Genomic DNA, 15,185 nt, shown 5'->3' with positions numbered 1-15,185 from the left:
TCGGCCCAGACAAAAATTCTGAAAACTATGTTTTGTTAAGAAATGTTACAGCTTTCATTTGGTACATGGCTGATGTTCGGCCAATACTTGGTATGAGTCCTGGAGTTGTTATAATATAATACCTGTTTTTGAAATATATATAATATTTGACTTTTAAATAATTTTAACTTTACGTATAAAAATTTACTTTTTTTTTAATATTATTAACTAGCCTTACGTTTTGCCTTTATGACTTCGTAGTTGTATTTTGGCTTACATTTTGTCTATTTTATGATTGGGTAAATGTTTTTGAAACGCGAAAACTGTCATGGCCGCATTGTATGTGTGCGTCTGTAGCTGTTGCTGTCCAAATGCATAATTTTGACTCCGGTTTTGTTTACGTAGATCCTGTTTGCTTTGTTGTGGCAATTTTTTTGGTGTGTTTCTGGGTAATTTTGGCGGGTATTATGTTGTTATTTAAATTTATAGAAAGTATTAACTTTGTTCTTAAACCTGCCATTATCATGGCAAAGAATAGTCATCGATGTTTTGAGACGGCATGTGCGAATAATGTTCATGTCAACCCAGATGTCTTCGTCTTCAGACTGTCAAGGGCTCCAGAAAAGTAAGCATGATACATGCTTTTATGACTAGTGGATTTTACTAAAATGCGCCTATATTATTATTATTATTATTATTATATTTTTAAATTATTTTTAAAAGTGAATTCATCAGCACGAAATTTCGTTGATCGTAGTAATTTGAGGAATTGACGAAAAATTCAAGGATCGTGTTTTTAAGTTTTACGCAGAGAAAAAAAAAAAACTTAAGCACGCAAACAAATGCTACAATGCAAGTTGTAGACAGTGATTTCTTAGAAACTTATATTATTCTTGGTAAATATTTACAATCGCGGTAGATGCCAAAAAAAATGCTAAAAATCTGAAAATACTTTTATTCTGTGCCCCTTCACTTCCTCTTTTCAAAACAACCGGCGGAGGTAAGAAATTCCAAATACTTTAGGAGATATCGAATTTTTTAATTTCATCATATGTAGAGTCGCGGTATATGCCAAAAAAAATGCTAAACATCTGAAAATACCTTTATTATATGCTCTTCAACTTCCTATTTTCATTAAAAGCGGCGGAGATTAGAAATTCCAAATACTTTAGGAGATATCGAATTTTTAAATTTCAGCACAAAACCAGCGCATTCCTGTGGCGTGCGTGCACCATTGTTTCTTGTTTACGTACGAGTATCTATATTTTTTTATTGGATAATGATGTCACGTGATTGTTCGTGATAGGCCAGAATTCAAATGAACTAATACGTGATTATTTAGTTCAATTATTGTTTAAAACGGTGTTTAATTACCGCCTCCAACTTACGTGAGTTTTTAACGTTTCTAATTTTAAAGTCTTATTTGTTATTTTGATATTGTTGCGCAAGTAATAAGTAACAAAAAAATTTACGTGAGTTGTTACTGTACATCCTTTGTTACGGGTTTGTTAGGTAAGGTCAGTTACATTATAAATAATTTAAAACTAAAGAATAATTAAAATTAATTCACATTATTTTTAATATCACCTTAGTTTGAAAGTATTTGTAATGTAACTGACCTGACCTAATCGACCATTTTAGTTTACTGTTCACCCTCTGTCCGGGTTTGTTTGGTCAGGTCAGTTACATTATAAATATTTTAAAACTAAACATCCATTAAAATTAATTCACAAAATAATTTTTAATGTCGGCTTAGTTTGAAAGTATTAATAATGTAACTGACCTGACCTAATCAACCATTTTATTAATTACGCATTCACGATTCACGTATTCACGAACACACGGCAAAATAACAAAAATGGCGCCGCTCAAATGGTTCCACAGGTCTTGTATTGCAAAATTAAAAAAATTCTATATCTCCTAAAGTATTTGGAATTTCTTATCTCCGCCGCTTTTAATGAAAAGAGGAAGTTGAAGAGCATATGATAAAGGTATTTTAGGATTTTTTACATTTTTTTTTGGCATCTACCGCGACTCTACATATCATGAAATTAAAAAATTCGATATCTCATAAAATATTTGGAATTTCTTATCTCCGCCGGTTGATTTGAAAAGAGGAAGTGAAAGAGAATAGAATAAAAGTATTTTCGGATTTTTAGCATTTTTTTTGGCATCTACCGCGATTGTAAATATTTACCTTATTCTTATGAGTTCTCTTTTCAAGGTAAATTCTGATCCATTTCTGGTGTTCAAAGAAAGAATCTTACTTTTGTTTTTAATTTGTGGAACAGCCACAACATCAGAAAATAACCGGTATTTGATTTCAGAGCATAAAAGTTGTAAAAGTACACCCACAATAATTTATTGGGAAATGTAGCTTTAGTAAGCTAGTGTTATTTTTTTGGTTATTTTTTGTATCTTTATGTATGGACATATATTAGGTTTAAAATTTTCTATATTGTGAGAAAATTGCTTCAAATTTTTTTTGTCTAATGGTTATTATCTTTTCTGTTTCAGGTTGATGAAATGGCTTTCTGCTGTCTCGAAATTTGCAGCTGGCATTCCTTCCATCAGTGATCCAAATGAAGCACTTACATATTCATCAAAGTTCATTTGTGCAAATCACTTCATTGATTCAGATTTTGTGAATGAAAAGAAGGAAAAATTAAACCACCATGTTTTGCCCTCAGTTTTTGATGCAGCGCTTGCCTCATCTTTATCGCTAAAAGTAACAACTGAAAGTGTGGTGCAGCCATCAGTTTTCCAGTACCAGACAACTTTGTCTCCATCCTCACCACATGTTCTGCCTGTTAAGCATGCTTATTCAAAAATTTCTACTTTGCCAAATGTAGAGAAGAGTACTAATTCTGACTCCTTTAATGCATTTGTCAACAACAGTATGTTCTTGCCGTCTACATCATCTACACCTGTACGTCCACCGAAAGCACGTTGCAGACTGCAAATGACAGATCCTGTAATGTGCTCCACCAGTAGAGATGAGGTCTCAGAAGAACTAGCTGTGCAATTGATTGATACAACAGTTGAATCAGTTCAGACACCACTGTACGTTAAGAGCAAAAAATGTACAGGAACAACTCTTCTGAAAACCTACGGTGTTTCAAGGATGTCTATGTTGACACCAAAGAAACAGAAAATACTAAGACAAGTTCAAGGGAAAGTGAAAGCCATGAAACGTGTTTGCAAACAACTAAGAAAACAGAATTTGACTTTTCGTGAAACTGTAGATAAGGCAGCTGACCTTCAGCTTAGAGAGCTCAAGAATATGTCACCTGCAGCCTATCATCTCCTAGCATCACAGCTACGCTTCAAAAATATGAAACCCCAAGGAAGACGTTGGACAGTAGATGAGAAGATTTTAGCTATTTCCATTTACAAAAGGAGCCCTTCGTGTTACTCTCTTCTTCGACGCATGCTTGTTTTGCCATCCAAGAAATCATTATTGAACTTGCTGAATGCTGTACCCTTCAAGTGTGGTGTTGACAACCGAGTAATGCTCCTCATCAAAGAAATTGTTTCATCACTTTAGTCTCCAGATCGTTATTGCAGACCTGCCAACTCTCACGATTTTGGTGTGAGGCTCACGATTTTAAGGTCCATCTCACGCCCCCACACCAAAATAGTGTTTCCTCACGATTTTTCGGGGCCCCGAGATTTTGTTTGTAAAAGTTACAAAACAAGTTTTACGAAAGCTTACAGTAACGAGTTTCCATCAATACTCGAGTCACGTAAAGGAAGCAATTTTGCGTTTTGTAGCGTGTGCCGTGCTGATTTTTCTATCTCGCATAGTGGAAGTGGAGACATTGTGAAACATGTCGCTAAAAAAAACACAACTAACACATGAAGTGTATTGCTTCCAATAAAAAATTAAATTTTGCTGTGAACAGTGATAATAGTGTTACACGAGCAGAATGTTATTTTACATCTTTTTTAGTTGCGGCCCTGCATGATCACTACACGACAGCGCTAAATTATGTTCAACTAAATTAAATCTGCAACCTATAATTTGTTGAAATAAATTTTGATGCAGAGACCATGTAAATTTATGTACAGGTATGTCACTTAAATTTAAAGATTCTCATTTGTTGTTTTTTATATCTAACATGTATTTATGGGCCAGAAAATTTTTATCGAGGACCTCATGATTTTTTAAATTTGAATGTTGGCAGGTCTGTTATTGTGCATTAATGTTCGATGAAATGTCTTTGAAAGAACACGTTCAATATTGCCCTAAAGAGGACAAAATTGTGGGATTTGTTAACAGTGGCAGCTCTCGATGTGCTGATTGGGCAAACTATGCTATGGTGTTCATGTTACGAGGTCTAAGGAAGAAGTGGAAACAGCCAGTTGCCTGTTATTTCACACATGGTGGCATGAAAGGTGGAAAACTGAAAGCTGCAGTTGAAGAAGTACTAGCTTGCTGTTTCGCAGTTGGTTTAAATATTGTTGCCACAATTTGTGACATGGGCACCAACAATGTGTCAGCAGCTTGGAGCAAAATTTCCAGACCCAGTGTTTCATTTCATTGGACATGAGATTGCTGTTGTTTTTGATCCGCCACATCTATTGAAATGTACTAGGAACATGTTTCTTTCACACATAGTGAGGGGTGTGAATGTTCGTGGGGAGATACCAATCACTGGTGCTGCCAGGTGGGAACACATTGAAAAAATGTACGAGGAAGACAAGAAATCAATTTTCAGACTAGCACCAAAAGTTACTGAAGGACATCTGGCTCCAACTTCAAGTGAGCGAATGAAGGTATCGACAGCAGCCCAAGTCATGAGTCACACTGTTGCAGCAGCTATCCACAGTTTTGTCAGTAGAGGTGGGTATCAAATATTTCTTTCTATATTCTGAATCTGGTAATGTAAATTTAATGGGTAGCAAGGCTTCAGCTTATTTATTAATTTATCTGGAAATTAATTGATGACAGCAGCAGTCATTTTATATTTGTGAAACATTATGCCATCCTTACCTAAGCCTCACATCAGGACTGTGTTCTTGCAAGCAATTTTTAAAAATGAACATTTTATATTTCACACATATTAGTATGTCAATATAATTTACTCTGTAGGCTGTAAAATTCCCAAGAATAGCATTTGAATTTTTTTTTTTCCACCTAGGCTATTTTACAGTAAAACATAAGCTGCCTGTTTTATGTTTGTTTAGCCATGTGGCACTTGTGTCAGATTTAACATTAATTTGGTAATTTGCTACTGTAAAGAATGTACCTCCTCAAATGTAATAGTAAGACTCTGATAGTTGATGTCTTAGCATCTGATATCTTTTTGATTTCAGAATACGAATAAAAAAAATGTTGGGACTAGAATTATGATAAGGGATGTTTTATGATCCTGTTTTGCCTATAGGTTAAGAATAACAAATGTCAGGAATTTTTACAAACACGTCTAACTTTCACCTTTTTTTCACAGTACTTGAAATGTAGCTGACCTAAAATAACAAACTATTACCAGTTAAAAAAAAAAAATCTTTAATGTAACTAACCTAACCAAACACTTTCACAGTTTCGTAGCTTTTTAAGGTTGCTAACCTAACTAATCATTAAACTAAGTAACCATTAAACTGGTAAACAACTTTCAGTAAAGTAATTACTAGAAATTTTAAAAAATAAACATATATATATTTACATATTTTTTTTAGGTGGCAACCCTTGTTTGTACATATACATTGTACATGTTTCATAGAAGTAATACTGATTGTGTTCTCTTTCAGATATACTTCCTCCAGAAGCTACTGTGACAGCATCGTTTGTAGCTGATGTCGATGAATTGTTCGACAGTTCCAACGGTTCTGACAGATATCCCGACGCTGGCAAGCCCCTCAGGTGCTGCTTGTCGGAGTCAAGTCCACATTTAGAGTATTGGCAAGAAAAAGCTAAAAGCCTCATCCACAACTGGCAGTTTTGCACTGATCCTGTTGCTGACCGGAGGTTAAGGCGTGAGAGAAAACAAAAACCACCACCATTGAGACCAGGTAAGAAACGATGCACTGTCTCACATCCACCTTCACAGTGGGGTTGGATAACGTCCATCAATGCAGTCATCAATGTTTGGAATGTTGTATCAGAAGCAGGCTTCAGCTATTTGCAGCTGCGAGCACTTAATCAAGATCCACTCTAAAATCTTTTTGGGTCGATTCGTTCGTATTGTGGTGCAAACACCAATCCAACTTGTGTTCAGTTTGCTGCTGCTTTGAAAACTGCCATTGTTAATGGATTGGCTTTCAAGAGTTTCTTGGGTAACTGCCGAAAGGATGATGCCAATATTTTAAATGATTTGCGGTGTTTCTTTGTATCTGAATGTCAAGGAAGTGAACAAGATTCAACTTGTGACTATACAAAACTTACATCAGATATGTTACACAGTGCTGTAAATGGAATTGACTGTGCAGTTGAAACAGGAGATGCATCCATTCTGTCATCAGCATATGTTGCAGGGTTTATTGCCCACAAGCTGTTGGAGAAAGTTAAGTGTGACAAGTGTAAAGTGTGTTTGTTAGGAAGTAACATTGATTTTTGTAATACTGGTGTAAGTTTCAAAGATTATTCAAGTGTGTCTGACAGTCTGACCTAACCCTCTAAGAACTTGGTCACTTTTGTTGCAAAGTTTGCAAATATATTTGAAGAATTCATGGTTGTCAACTGCCACATTGATAATCTTTTGCTGTCACTATCTCAGCATGTTCTGGATATTGTTAGTATGCCATGGCTTGAAGAGACTGCCTGCGAACAACATTCAGATTATCTTCAAAAGGGTATTGTAAAAGCAGCTGCAGAAATCTCGGTGCGCTGGTGGTGCAAACGTATGAATAGAAAATTGATTGCAACAAAGAAGAGTAAACAGCAGTACAGAAAAATTAGCATATTAACACACAAGTAATTTTGATTATTGATTCTCTGTTCAGTATGTTAAATGGCTGATAGTTGATAGAGAGTGGTGTTGGAGGGCCCCTGACCTCCCCAGCTTTTCACGAGTGTTTTCCAGTTGTACAATAGATCAGCTGATTATTTGGTTGAATGTCATGGTGACCTAGTTTAGTTCATTAATTTTTTTAGCATTTGAAATACTCTTGTAACTAATTTTTATATTTATTATATGCAGTAAAGGCATTGTACTATGTTTTTACAAATTCTTCAGGTTATTAGGTAGAATATTTTTATATAAATGCATTTATCAGTATTTTATCTATTGCAATATTATTTTCATAACTATATTGTTATGTTTGTAGTTATTTAGAAGCTGCAATTATGTTTCCTGAGATTGTTATTTGTTTTGGTAAAAGGAAGGATGGGGGTGGTACCAAATTTTTATACTTCTTTTTTGTATGCAGGATTTTGACAGTTTCCGTATGTGTTCTTATAATGGGAAAAAGACAGATGTTTGTTCACTTTGTTCTCATGGGATACGGTAAATCAATAAGTGGTTATGATTTTAGAATTATTCAATTACAATAGGGATTTGTAGGTAACTAATGTTGGAAATTTTTATACCAGGAAATTTTTGTACCAAAAATGAGTGGTGATCATGATCAGTTGAATTGGAAAAATTAAATGAATTAAAATTTACAAATGTCATGGCTGCCATTTGAGTTTTACTTTTTACAGACATTTTCTTTTTTCTTTTTTTAATAATAACAGAATGCTGATGTCAACAATTCATTTGCGTCATGCAGTTTGTATTGAAGGAAAGTCTCCAACAGTCTACCAGTGTACAAATCCTCAAGTGAATACTAATGATCTGCTAATATCAATGTTGTTAGTGGAACTTACGTGTACTTTTCTTCACCAACTATAGTGGTTGTGCAATCAGTGGTCTGCATTTCCTTAATGTGTCTGCCAAACTCCATCACATCATTACATTCAAGGAGTACATTAAGTAAAAATTGCTGTGAAAGTGGCTATGTCTCTGTCATAATGTCAAATTATTGCTGTGTATGTTTGAGCACTGGTCCTTTATTACTATTGCAGTATTTTTTAATATATTTACATATTATGTAGACAAAACTATTTTTCCACTTCATGTGTGTAAGCAGTTGAATAGTATGTGAATGCATTCATTACAATGATAATTAATATGGGAGTAGTTGCTGGTAAGTCTAGCATAATTTTAATATTATAAAACATTTAATGTTTTTTTTAAGCTATATAATTTATGCAAAGCTTTTAAAACTGGACAGAACATATAACTTCACAGTATTAATGGTGCAGATTTTATCAATATGAACATAATGAAATTTATCTTAAATCATTTTTCAGAATGAGACAAATACTTTACTAGGTCAAGTCTTTGTGCAGAAAATTTGAGGGGGAAAAAATACAATCTGTACAATAGTAATATGGTATAATAATCACACAGGGATCTGTCTGAAATTTGAGGTGGGGGTACATTTTATAATGTTTGTGTATACAGTAGAGTCCCGCTAATCCGAAATTCCGCCTAATCCGAACAGGGCTAGGACGAAAAAAGAAATATTTTTATAACAATTATGAACCTTGAAAAGCAAATAAAAACAAGTTTTTTTCAAGTAATGTCTTACGTTTATTAATATGCACATAAGAAAATTATGATTTATCTATTTCTCCTTCAACTAAAAAGAAAAAAATATGATTACGTACATAGTACTTAAATATTTACGTATTTATATTATGCTAAATACGCTAAATAATAAAGGTGTGTTTTGTGTCTGATCTTTAATATTTGACACATCAGATGTTAAATAGGTAGCCCACGCCTCATAAAGACCATAAATGGCATTATATAAGAAAATTCCGCCTAATCCGAATTTTCGCTAATCCGAACAGGGTTCGGTCCCAATTAGTTCGGATTAAGGGGCCCTCTACTGTACATAACTTTGACCATTTTTATTGCACATTTATTTCTTTCTACTTTTTATTTAAGGCATTTCAGAACTGCTTTGCAAAAAAAAGATTCAAGATAAAAATACCTAAATTAACATGTAATCAATTTTTAAAAATTGTAAATTTAATATTCCTTCCTTGATATAAAACATCTTGCCAGACCGTAGAGCGTATTGTATATCCATTCTCAAAAGTTGTTTCACATTTTTCTTCTGTAACTTAGCATAATTTACATTTCGTGCTAGTGCATATGCATACAAAAGAGTAAAAGCACATGTATGTGTGTTTTTTGAATGTGTTTTGTTTTAAATTAACTTGTTCTGTGAAACTTCATATTATAAAAAAAAAAAATATATTTCTTCCACAATAAAAGAACATGACCTGACTTTCAAACTAATTTAATTTATTACCTACAAAATTAACATCATCTTAAGTCATTTTATGATTTTAAGGAAAACAAAATTTTATATGTAAAAATGTTTGGTTCAAAGGTTTCTATTCCATCAAATCCATTCTCATTTACATATCCTTATGGTTGATTACAGGATAAATTTTTTTTTGGTAACTATGTCAAAATTCCCATTAAATATCACAAATGGATCTTTGGTAACAATCAAGAAATATTAATAATATGTATTTGTGAAAAATTTTAATTTATTGTAACATTTTTATTTGTTAAAATCTATATACATTGCTGCTGCCATTTAAAAAAAAGTTTTTTTTTTTTTTAAATTATTTTGGCTTAGTTAATAAATTAGAGACTTTTTTTTTTTTGCAATTGTGTAATGCTTCCACTTGTACAAATGATTGTAATCAGTTGTATTGAAAATATTCTATGAACATTGATTGATGTAGTTCTTTGTCGTTTGAGTTTAATTTTTTTTACAGATATTTTCTTTTGCAACTCATAACAGAATTTTGGTGTGCATAATTTTTCATGGAAAAATCGTCAGGCAAAGGCCAAAATCCTTTTCAATCCACTGCATCGATTAACTGTGCCATGAAGATAGTATGGTATGAATAAAATATTGAGTTAATGTATGTAAAATTGTATTAACAAACATGTGTCTGAAATAAATTTACCTGATTAATATACATATTTGGATGTTTATTTGTTTCAGTTTTATTTTTATGGGAAAGAGTATCCCTTAAAGAGTTCTAATCATCAGGTGAACACTTATCTGCTGATTTCAATGTGTACAGTATAAATCAATTTTACATTTCTCTACATTATCAAATGGAGCTCTGGTGGCAGTGCTGTTAGCTGCTTGCTATTAACTGTGAGCCACACCTTTATCTTAATGCATCTGCCAATCTCCAGCACTGACCTACTGCATTCATTGAGGAGCACATTTGTAAAAACTGTTGTGGAAGTGGTTGTGCTACTGCAATGTGAATTAACGCAAATGATTTTGTGTTCTGTATCAGTTCTGGTAATGCATCGCTACATCAGAGAATTTAAATTCAGAGCAGTTAATGCCACTGGGCCCATTACTCTTATTGGGAAAAAAAAACTCCATTATACATTTCACATCACTGGACACACCAATAAATGTTATGTATGTGTACAATCATCTCAGCTAATATTTAATTTAATAAGTATTTCTAGCTGCTTCACTTTCAGGGCTTAACTGGTTTATTAATCTCCACAAAATATTCATTTTCATTTATATTTTAATGCTGTTAAATCTATTTCAAGGCTGAGAAGTTGTAGAACGTCTTTAATAATTGACAGAGAATTTAACTGGTGTAAATATTGGTACACAAAATGTAATGTCTTCCACTGTACAGATTCCTTTATTATACCATGTGTTTCACCATTTTTATTGTACAGTTAATTTTTATACGTGTTATTAAAATGTTTATAGAACAACACTGGCAATAAATAGCATTAACAGCATTAAAAACATCTTAAAATTAATTCATACATTCAAATTTACCGCCGTATTTTTAAAAGTCCCGCCTGGCCGTAGCTGATGTAGCTAGTTCAGTTAGGTACCGCTAGAATGCGCTCGCAGATTGTTTGGACATCCAGTAGATGGCAGTAAAGTCGCACGTTTTAATCTGGGTACATAGATAAAGCATTGACTTACCGGTCTTCTCCTATATAGTCTTTGGTGTAAGGTATGTAATAAGCAATGCCTTGTTGGCATACACCCATATCCTAATTCGTAGGCAGTATTTCCAGAATGTGTCCTAAACGAATCCAAATAAAGAATCAAATCGGCAACTGTTTCAATAAATTGTGCCATGCATAAGGCTATAAACTTGTTTCAATGTGACGCCACTCCCGCTGCCTGATGAAGTTTTGAATAAATATTGAATTGAAACTGATCTAGTTGTTGGGAGGGAGGGTGGGGGTTCGACCTCGTGGCTGCAGACAGGAGTGCGTCATCCACGTGAACTACCTGGGCTGTTCAGGCCACCCAGGACGCCTTGAAATAAAAGTAAACTGACTGAAAAGTCACTGCACTTTATTAAAGTTTGATACTGTCGTCCCTTCGGCCCTAAGTCCCTCAGTCCCCGACGAAGCTCGCCCTGTGAAAGTCGTTTTTGCCCGAGTAGCTCCAGCCGGAGAGTGGCGAGTTCAGGCCTAACGTGGCCGGGACCGGAATATGTGGGACAGGGAAAGGAGTTCAGGAGAAGTTGGAGATGTTTTCGAAGGCGATAGGAAAAAGACGTCTTGCCCGGTTTCGTAGACGAGATTTATTAAGGGAAAGCCTATCACAGCCTGGCCGACCACGTCGTGAGACGGACGTTTCTTCCACACCACGACCCGGACTCCCTAATAATAATAACTAAAATGCGGTGCTGTAGGGCAGCTGATGACAGCCCGTGATATGATAAGCTGAGCACGATACTCGACCATACGTGATGTGTTCGTGACGAGTGACTTCTTGCGGAGCGGAGCGACGCAGGTCTCCTACGTGCGGCAGCTAGACAGCGTCTGAGCTCTCCGCCCGCCCGCGCGTGCCGCTACACGTGGTTGGAGGAGAGGGGGGGTGGGAAAGAAGACCAGCGCAGGAGAACACGAGCTCGTGGCAGGCCAGGCGGCGGGTATACAAACTAAAACACAAGCACTGAGATAACATTATACCATTAATTATAAAAATACAAATACAATATCAATTATGAATTACAAAATAAAATACATAACATAACACAAATACGTGGCCGTCCATGAACGGTCCTTACTCAGATGTAGGGAGCACGCGGGTGCGTCCCTGATCTAAACACTACACTGCACTGTGCTGCACAAGTAGGACAGGTGCCTCCCTTAGGCACACGGCGGTGGACAGGTACGGCCTCTACGTCTAGGAGGGCACGACGATTGTCGTCAATACACTTGCTGGTCCAACCCTGGCCGAGTCTGTTGTCAGGCTGTCTCTACACGGTCGGTTTAACACACCGACGTTGCGCGCAAACAGGTTAGGCGGCAAACGCGTGTAGAAGTTCTATCATGAAGCCGGCACTGACAAAACTAAGGCCGCGGCGAACCACTGCAGCACTGAAAAGTTGCAACTAAATTTACATTATGACTGCCATTGAATATGAAATGGCAAAAGTACACAATCAACAGTTCTTAAACAGGAATGCAACTACATTCATTAATAAGTCAAAGTTCATGATGGATTGCAAATACGTTTAGATGTACGTGAAAAATATACTGCGAGGCGTGACTGTTACTGATGACTGCCGTGACGCGGCTGGATTATAAGCACATAACACAAATGAAATATAATAATGTTAAATAACCTATGAACCTAGAAAAGCCTAACTTGATAATAAACGCTAAAACATGAAAGTTACTGTAGCCTGCCATGACGCGGCTGGATTACGAATACAAAAGTCATTACTTAGGATGCTCTTATGCCACGTCGCCTAAATGCTGGTTTTGGCGCGATGATGTCTACGCGATGGGCGCAGAGAGACCGTCCCTGGTGAGCGCCGGAAGGCAACTAGCGCTAGTGTGCCGCGCGACCTCGCGCCAAGACTGGTGTAGCGCGGGAAAACAGCCCCGACCAGTTTTGGACTTAGTTGTTAAATTCGATAATTACACACTAGCACATTGCCACATCTGGCTGGGCGCTGTAGTCGACTTGCTGTTCGTCGCGGCGCACTTTAACTCACACGGCAGACATCACGCGCGGGTGTGTTCGTTGCACTTACGAGTAAGTGTTGTTGGGACGTAACAGCCTGTGCGACCCAGAGGGAGCATCGGCGGCTGGCGTCAAATGCATTTTAGTGGATGTTTACCAACCATCGATACAATTGTAAAGGCAAACATGTTAGAGACAGCAGCACCATGGCATAAATTAAATGGTATTCTTCTAATTTTCTGAAATAATTTTTAAGTTGCATTTGTTTCTTTTTATGGCCATTAAAGTGTACAAAATGGTTCCTCATGCTTAAGAGCAGACATTAGTCTCATACTGTACCGCAACACCGGTGTGTCAGTATTCTACTTAGCGAACTGAATCTTTACAACACGCGCAGTGCTGATCACATAGCCATCGCGTACGTGACCTAAACCAGAGTCGTAGAAAATTTAGTGTCTTTTGTAGTGTTGATTGTCCCATGTCGTGTATTCATCCTGTAATAATGTGCGCCACATACCGAACTCTTAAGTGTTTCCGCATCAGTAACCATGCTTTGCCACCTGCTGACTTTCTCTCCGCTATACAGTCAAAACCGCAATAGTATCAGCGGTCATGACTAGAACTCTCTTGTTGACCAGAGCATAGGGCCGTGCTCCGTCAAAGCAACATAATGGGCTGGGTGCTATGGTAGCACCATGTATGAGTGACTGTCCTTCAGTGAATCCACACAGTCCTGCAATCTAACTGATTTCATTTAATTGTGCTAGGAACCCTTCCTTAAAACTCACTGGGCACAGTATTTTCTGCTTCATGGTTTCTTCCCATTTTCATTTCTCTGTGAGACATCTTAGCCTCATAAATGTTGACATATTTGTATAACGTGTGTACAGGTTTCCATTTGACTATACCGCCTGCTATGTTTGGCCTCGCGAGGCTTGCTTTGCCTTTTATCTAAACAAATTTCTACTCATTTGTAAACCATTTTTGCCCTGGGATTTTACATCTGTGTAATTTTTGGTATTTTCTTGTCATATATTCAGGGGCATAATGCATTAATATTTTGATAATGTTCCTTAGGCATATGAAAATATTGTAGCTATAAATTAATGTTTAGTGTATGCCATTGTAATTGGTATGGCATTTTTAGACAGTCCATATCAATACTTATCTGGTTACTTTTATTCTTATTAGAGATTGTATCCTTGCTATCATGTTACTTCGTGTACGATTGTGCTGGATAAAATGGAATTTAATCTGGGCTCTTATGTTTATCTTCTTAAATTTTGTGGCCCTGTTTGATAACTTTATTTTTTTTTGTTTTTTACACTTTAAATTTATGTACCTGACAAATGCATGGAATTGTGTTGACTGGTTATATCTTAAATCAGAAAAAAATAATTTCATAAATAATTTGCAGACCTTTTTATACAATGCCTTCTTTCTTTTGTCATTTATTATGTTATTACACTTGTAGTCCATCATTATTCGAAACACACTTAACAATTCTGTCTCTATTACAGAATAGAGGAAACTACGTTAGTTTAATTGAGTGTTGAACTGGAGGTTACTTGGTAGAAAACGAACCTGGCCCCCTTTAACTCTGTGCTACTCTGGTGACATTTTCTGATTCTGATGTGTTTCAATTTTTGTTTCATACTACATGGGGACACCCGCTAACGCATGTATATACAAATTGAAGCGTGTAGATCTCTAGGAGCATTTGAGCGAGAATTCCATCGACTTCAGCGAGTCCAACTAAGGGCGATGTTGGTCGGCTATGTGCGGCAAGTCGTTGGAAATCGTCCAGCAACGGCAGCTCCCTGCCTCCGTGAGTCCTACCAATACTCATTTTAGCTTGAAATTGTTTTCTCCTCCTTTCAGGCGTTACCACCCCTTAAGGGTAATGTCGGGTTGTGAGCCTGAAGCTCTTCAGTCAGGTGAAATCATAAAGGCGTTGTTAAGTATCTGTCGTGATATCTATTTGCAGATCTTAACTGACTCTACTGCAAAGGGTCATGTCTTGGATCAGTTAACAAAATGTTTTCTGCAATTTGTACGTTCTCCCCGGGTTTTAGAGACATGCAAAAGAGACCATGCATTCTGTTTTCAGGGCCCTAAAGAGCCTCTACTTCAGTTTGTGAATTCTGTTGTCTCATAAATGGTATTTTTGAACTGGGTTTGCTGGAGCCCGAGCTGGTGCAGGTCAT

General features: G+C 36.3%; 1 protein-coding gene across 2 annotated transcripts; it reads left to right on the top strand.

Moving 5' to 3' along the window:
• Positions 1–324: 324 nt before the first annotated feature.
• On the top strand, positions 325–9,973 carry LOC134529730 (uncharacterized). 2 transcript variants are annotated; one of them, XR_010074683.1, is made up of 3 exons: positions 325–604; positions 2,497–4,825; positions 5,734–9,973. XR_010074683.1 is itself a non-coding variant. In XM_063364112.1 (2 exons), the coding sequence occupies exons 1-2, from the start codon at positions 351–353 to the stop codon at positions 3,524–3,526; spliced, it is 1,284 nt and encodes a 427-aa protein (XP_063220182.1). In that variant the 5' UTR covers positions 325–350; the 3' UTR covers positions 3,527–9,973. The 2 variants fall into 2 exon arrangements, 1 of the variants encoding a protein (XP_063220182.1); XM_063364112.1 differs by having other exon boundaries at positions 2,497–9,973.
• The last annotated feature ends 5,212 nt before the right edge of the window (positions 9,974–15,185 follow it).

Source organism: Bacillus rossius, chromosome 2, assembly GCF_032445375.1.
Source record: "Bacillus rossius redtenbacheri isolate Brsri chromosome 2, Brsri_v3, whole genome shotgun sequence".
Classification (NCBI taxonomy): domain Eukaryota; kingdom Metazoa; phylum Arthropoda; class Insecta; order Phasmatodea; family Bacillidae; genus Bacillus; species Bacillus rossius.
Note: the sequence above shows the minus strand (reverse complement) of the source record. Positions and strands in the feature narration are given on the sequence as shown.

Excerpts from the sequence above, each read along its gene's own strand:
- LOC134529730 (XM_063364112.1), top strand. The coding sequence starts at position 351 with ATGCATAATTTTGACTCCGGTTTTGTTTACGTAGATCCTGTTTGCTTT. Across the intron at positions 605-2,496 it reads CTGTCAAGGGCTCCAGAAAA|GTTGATGAAATGGCTTTCTG; the intron begins GTAAGCATGATA and ends TTTCTGTTTCAG.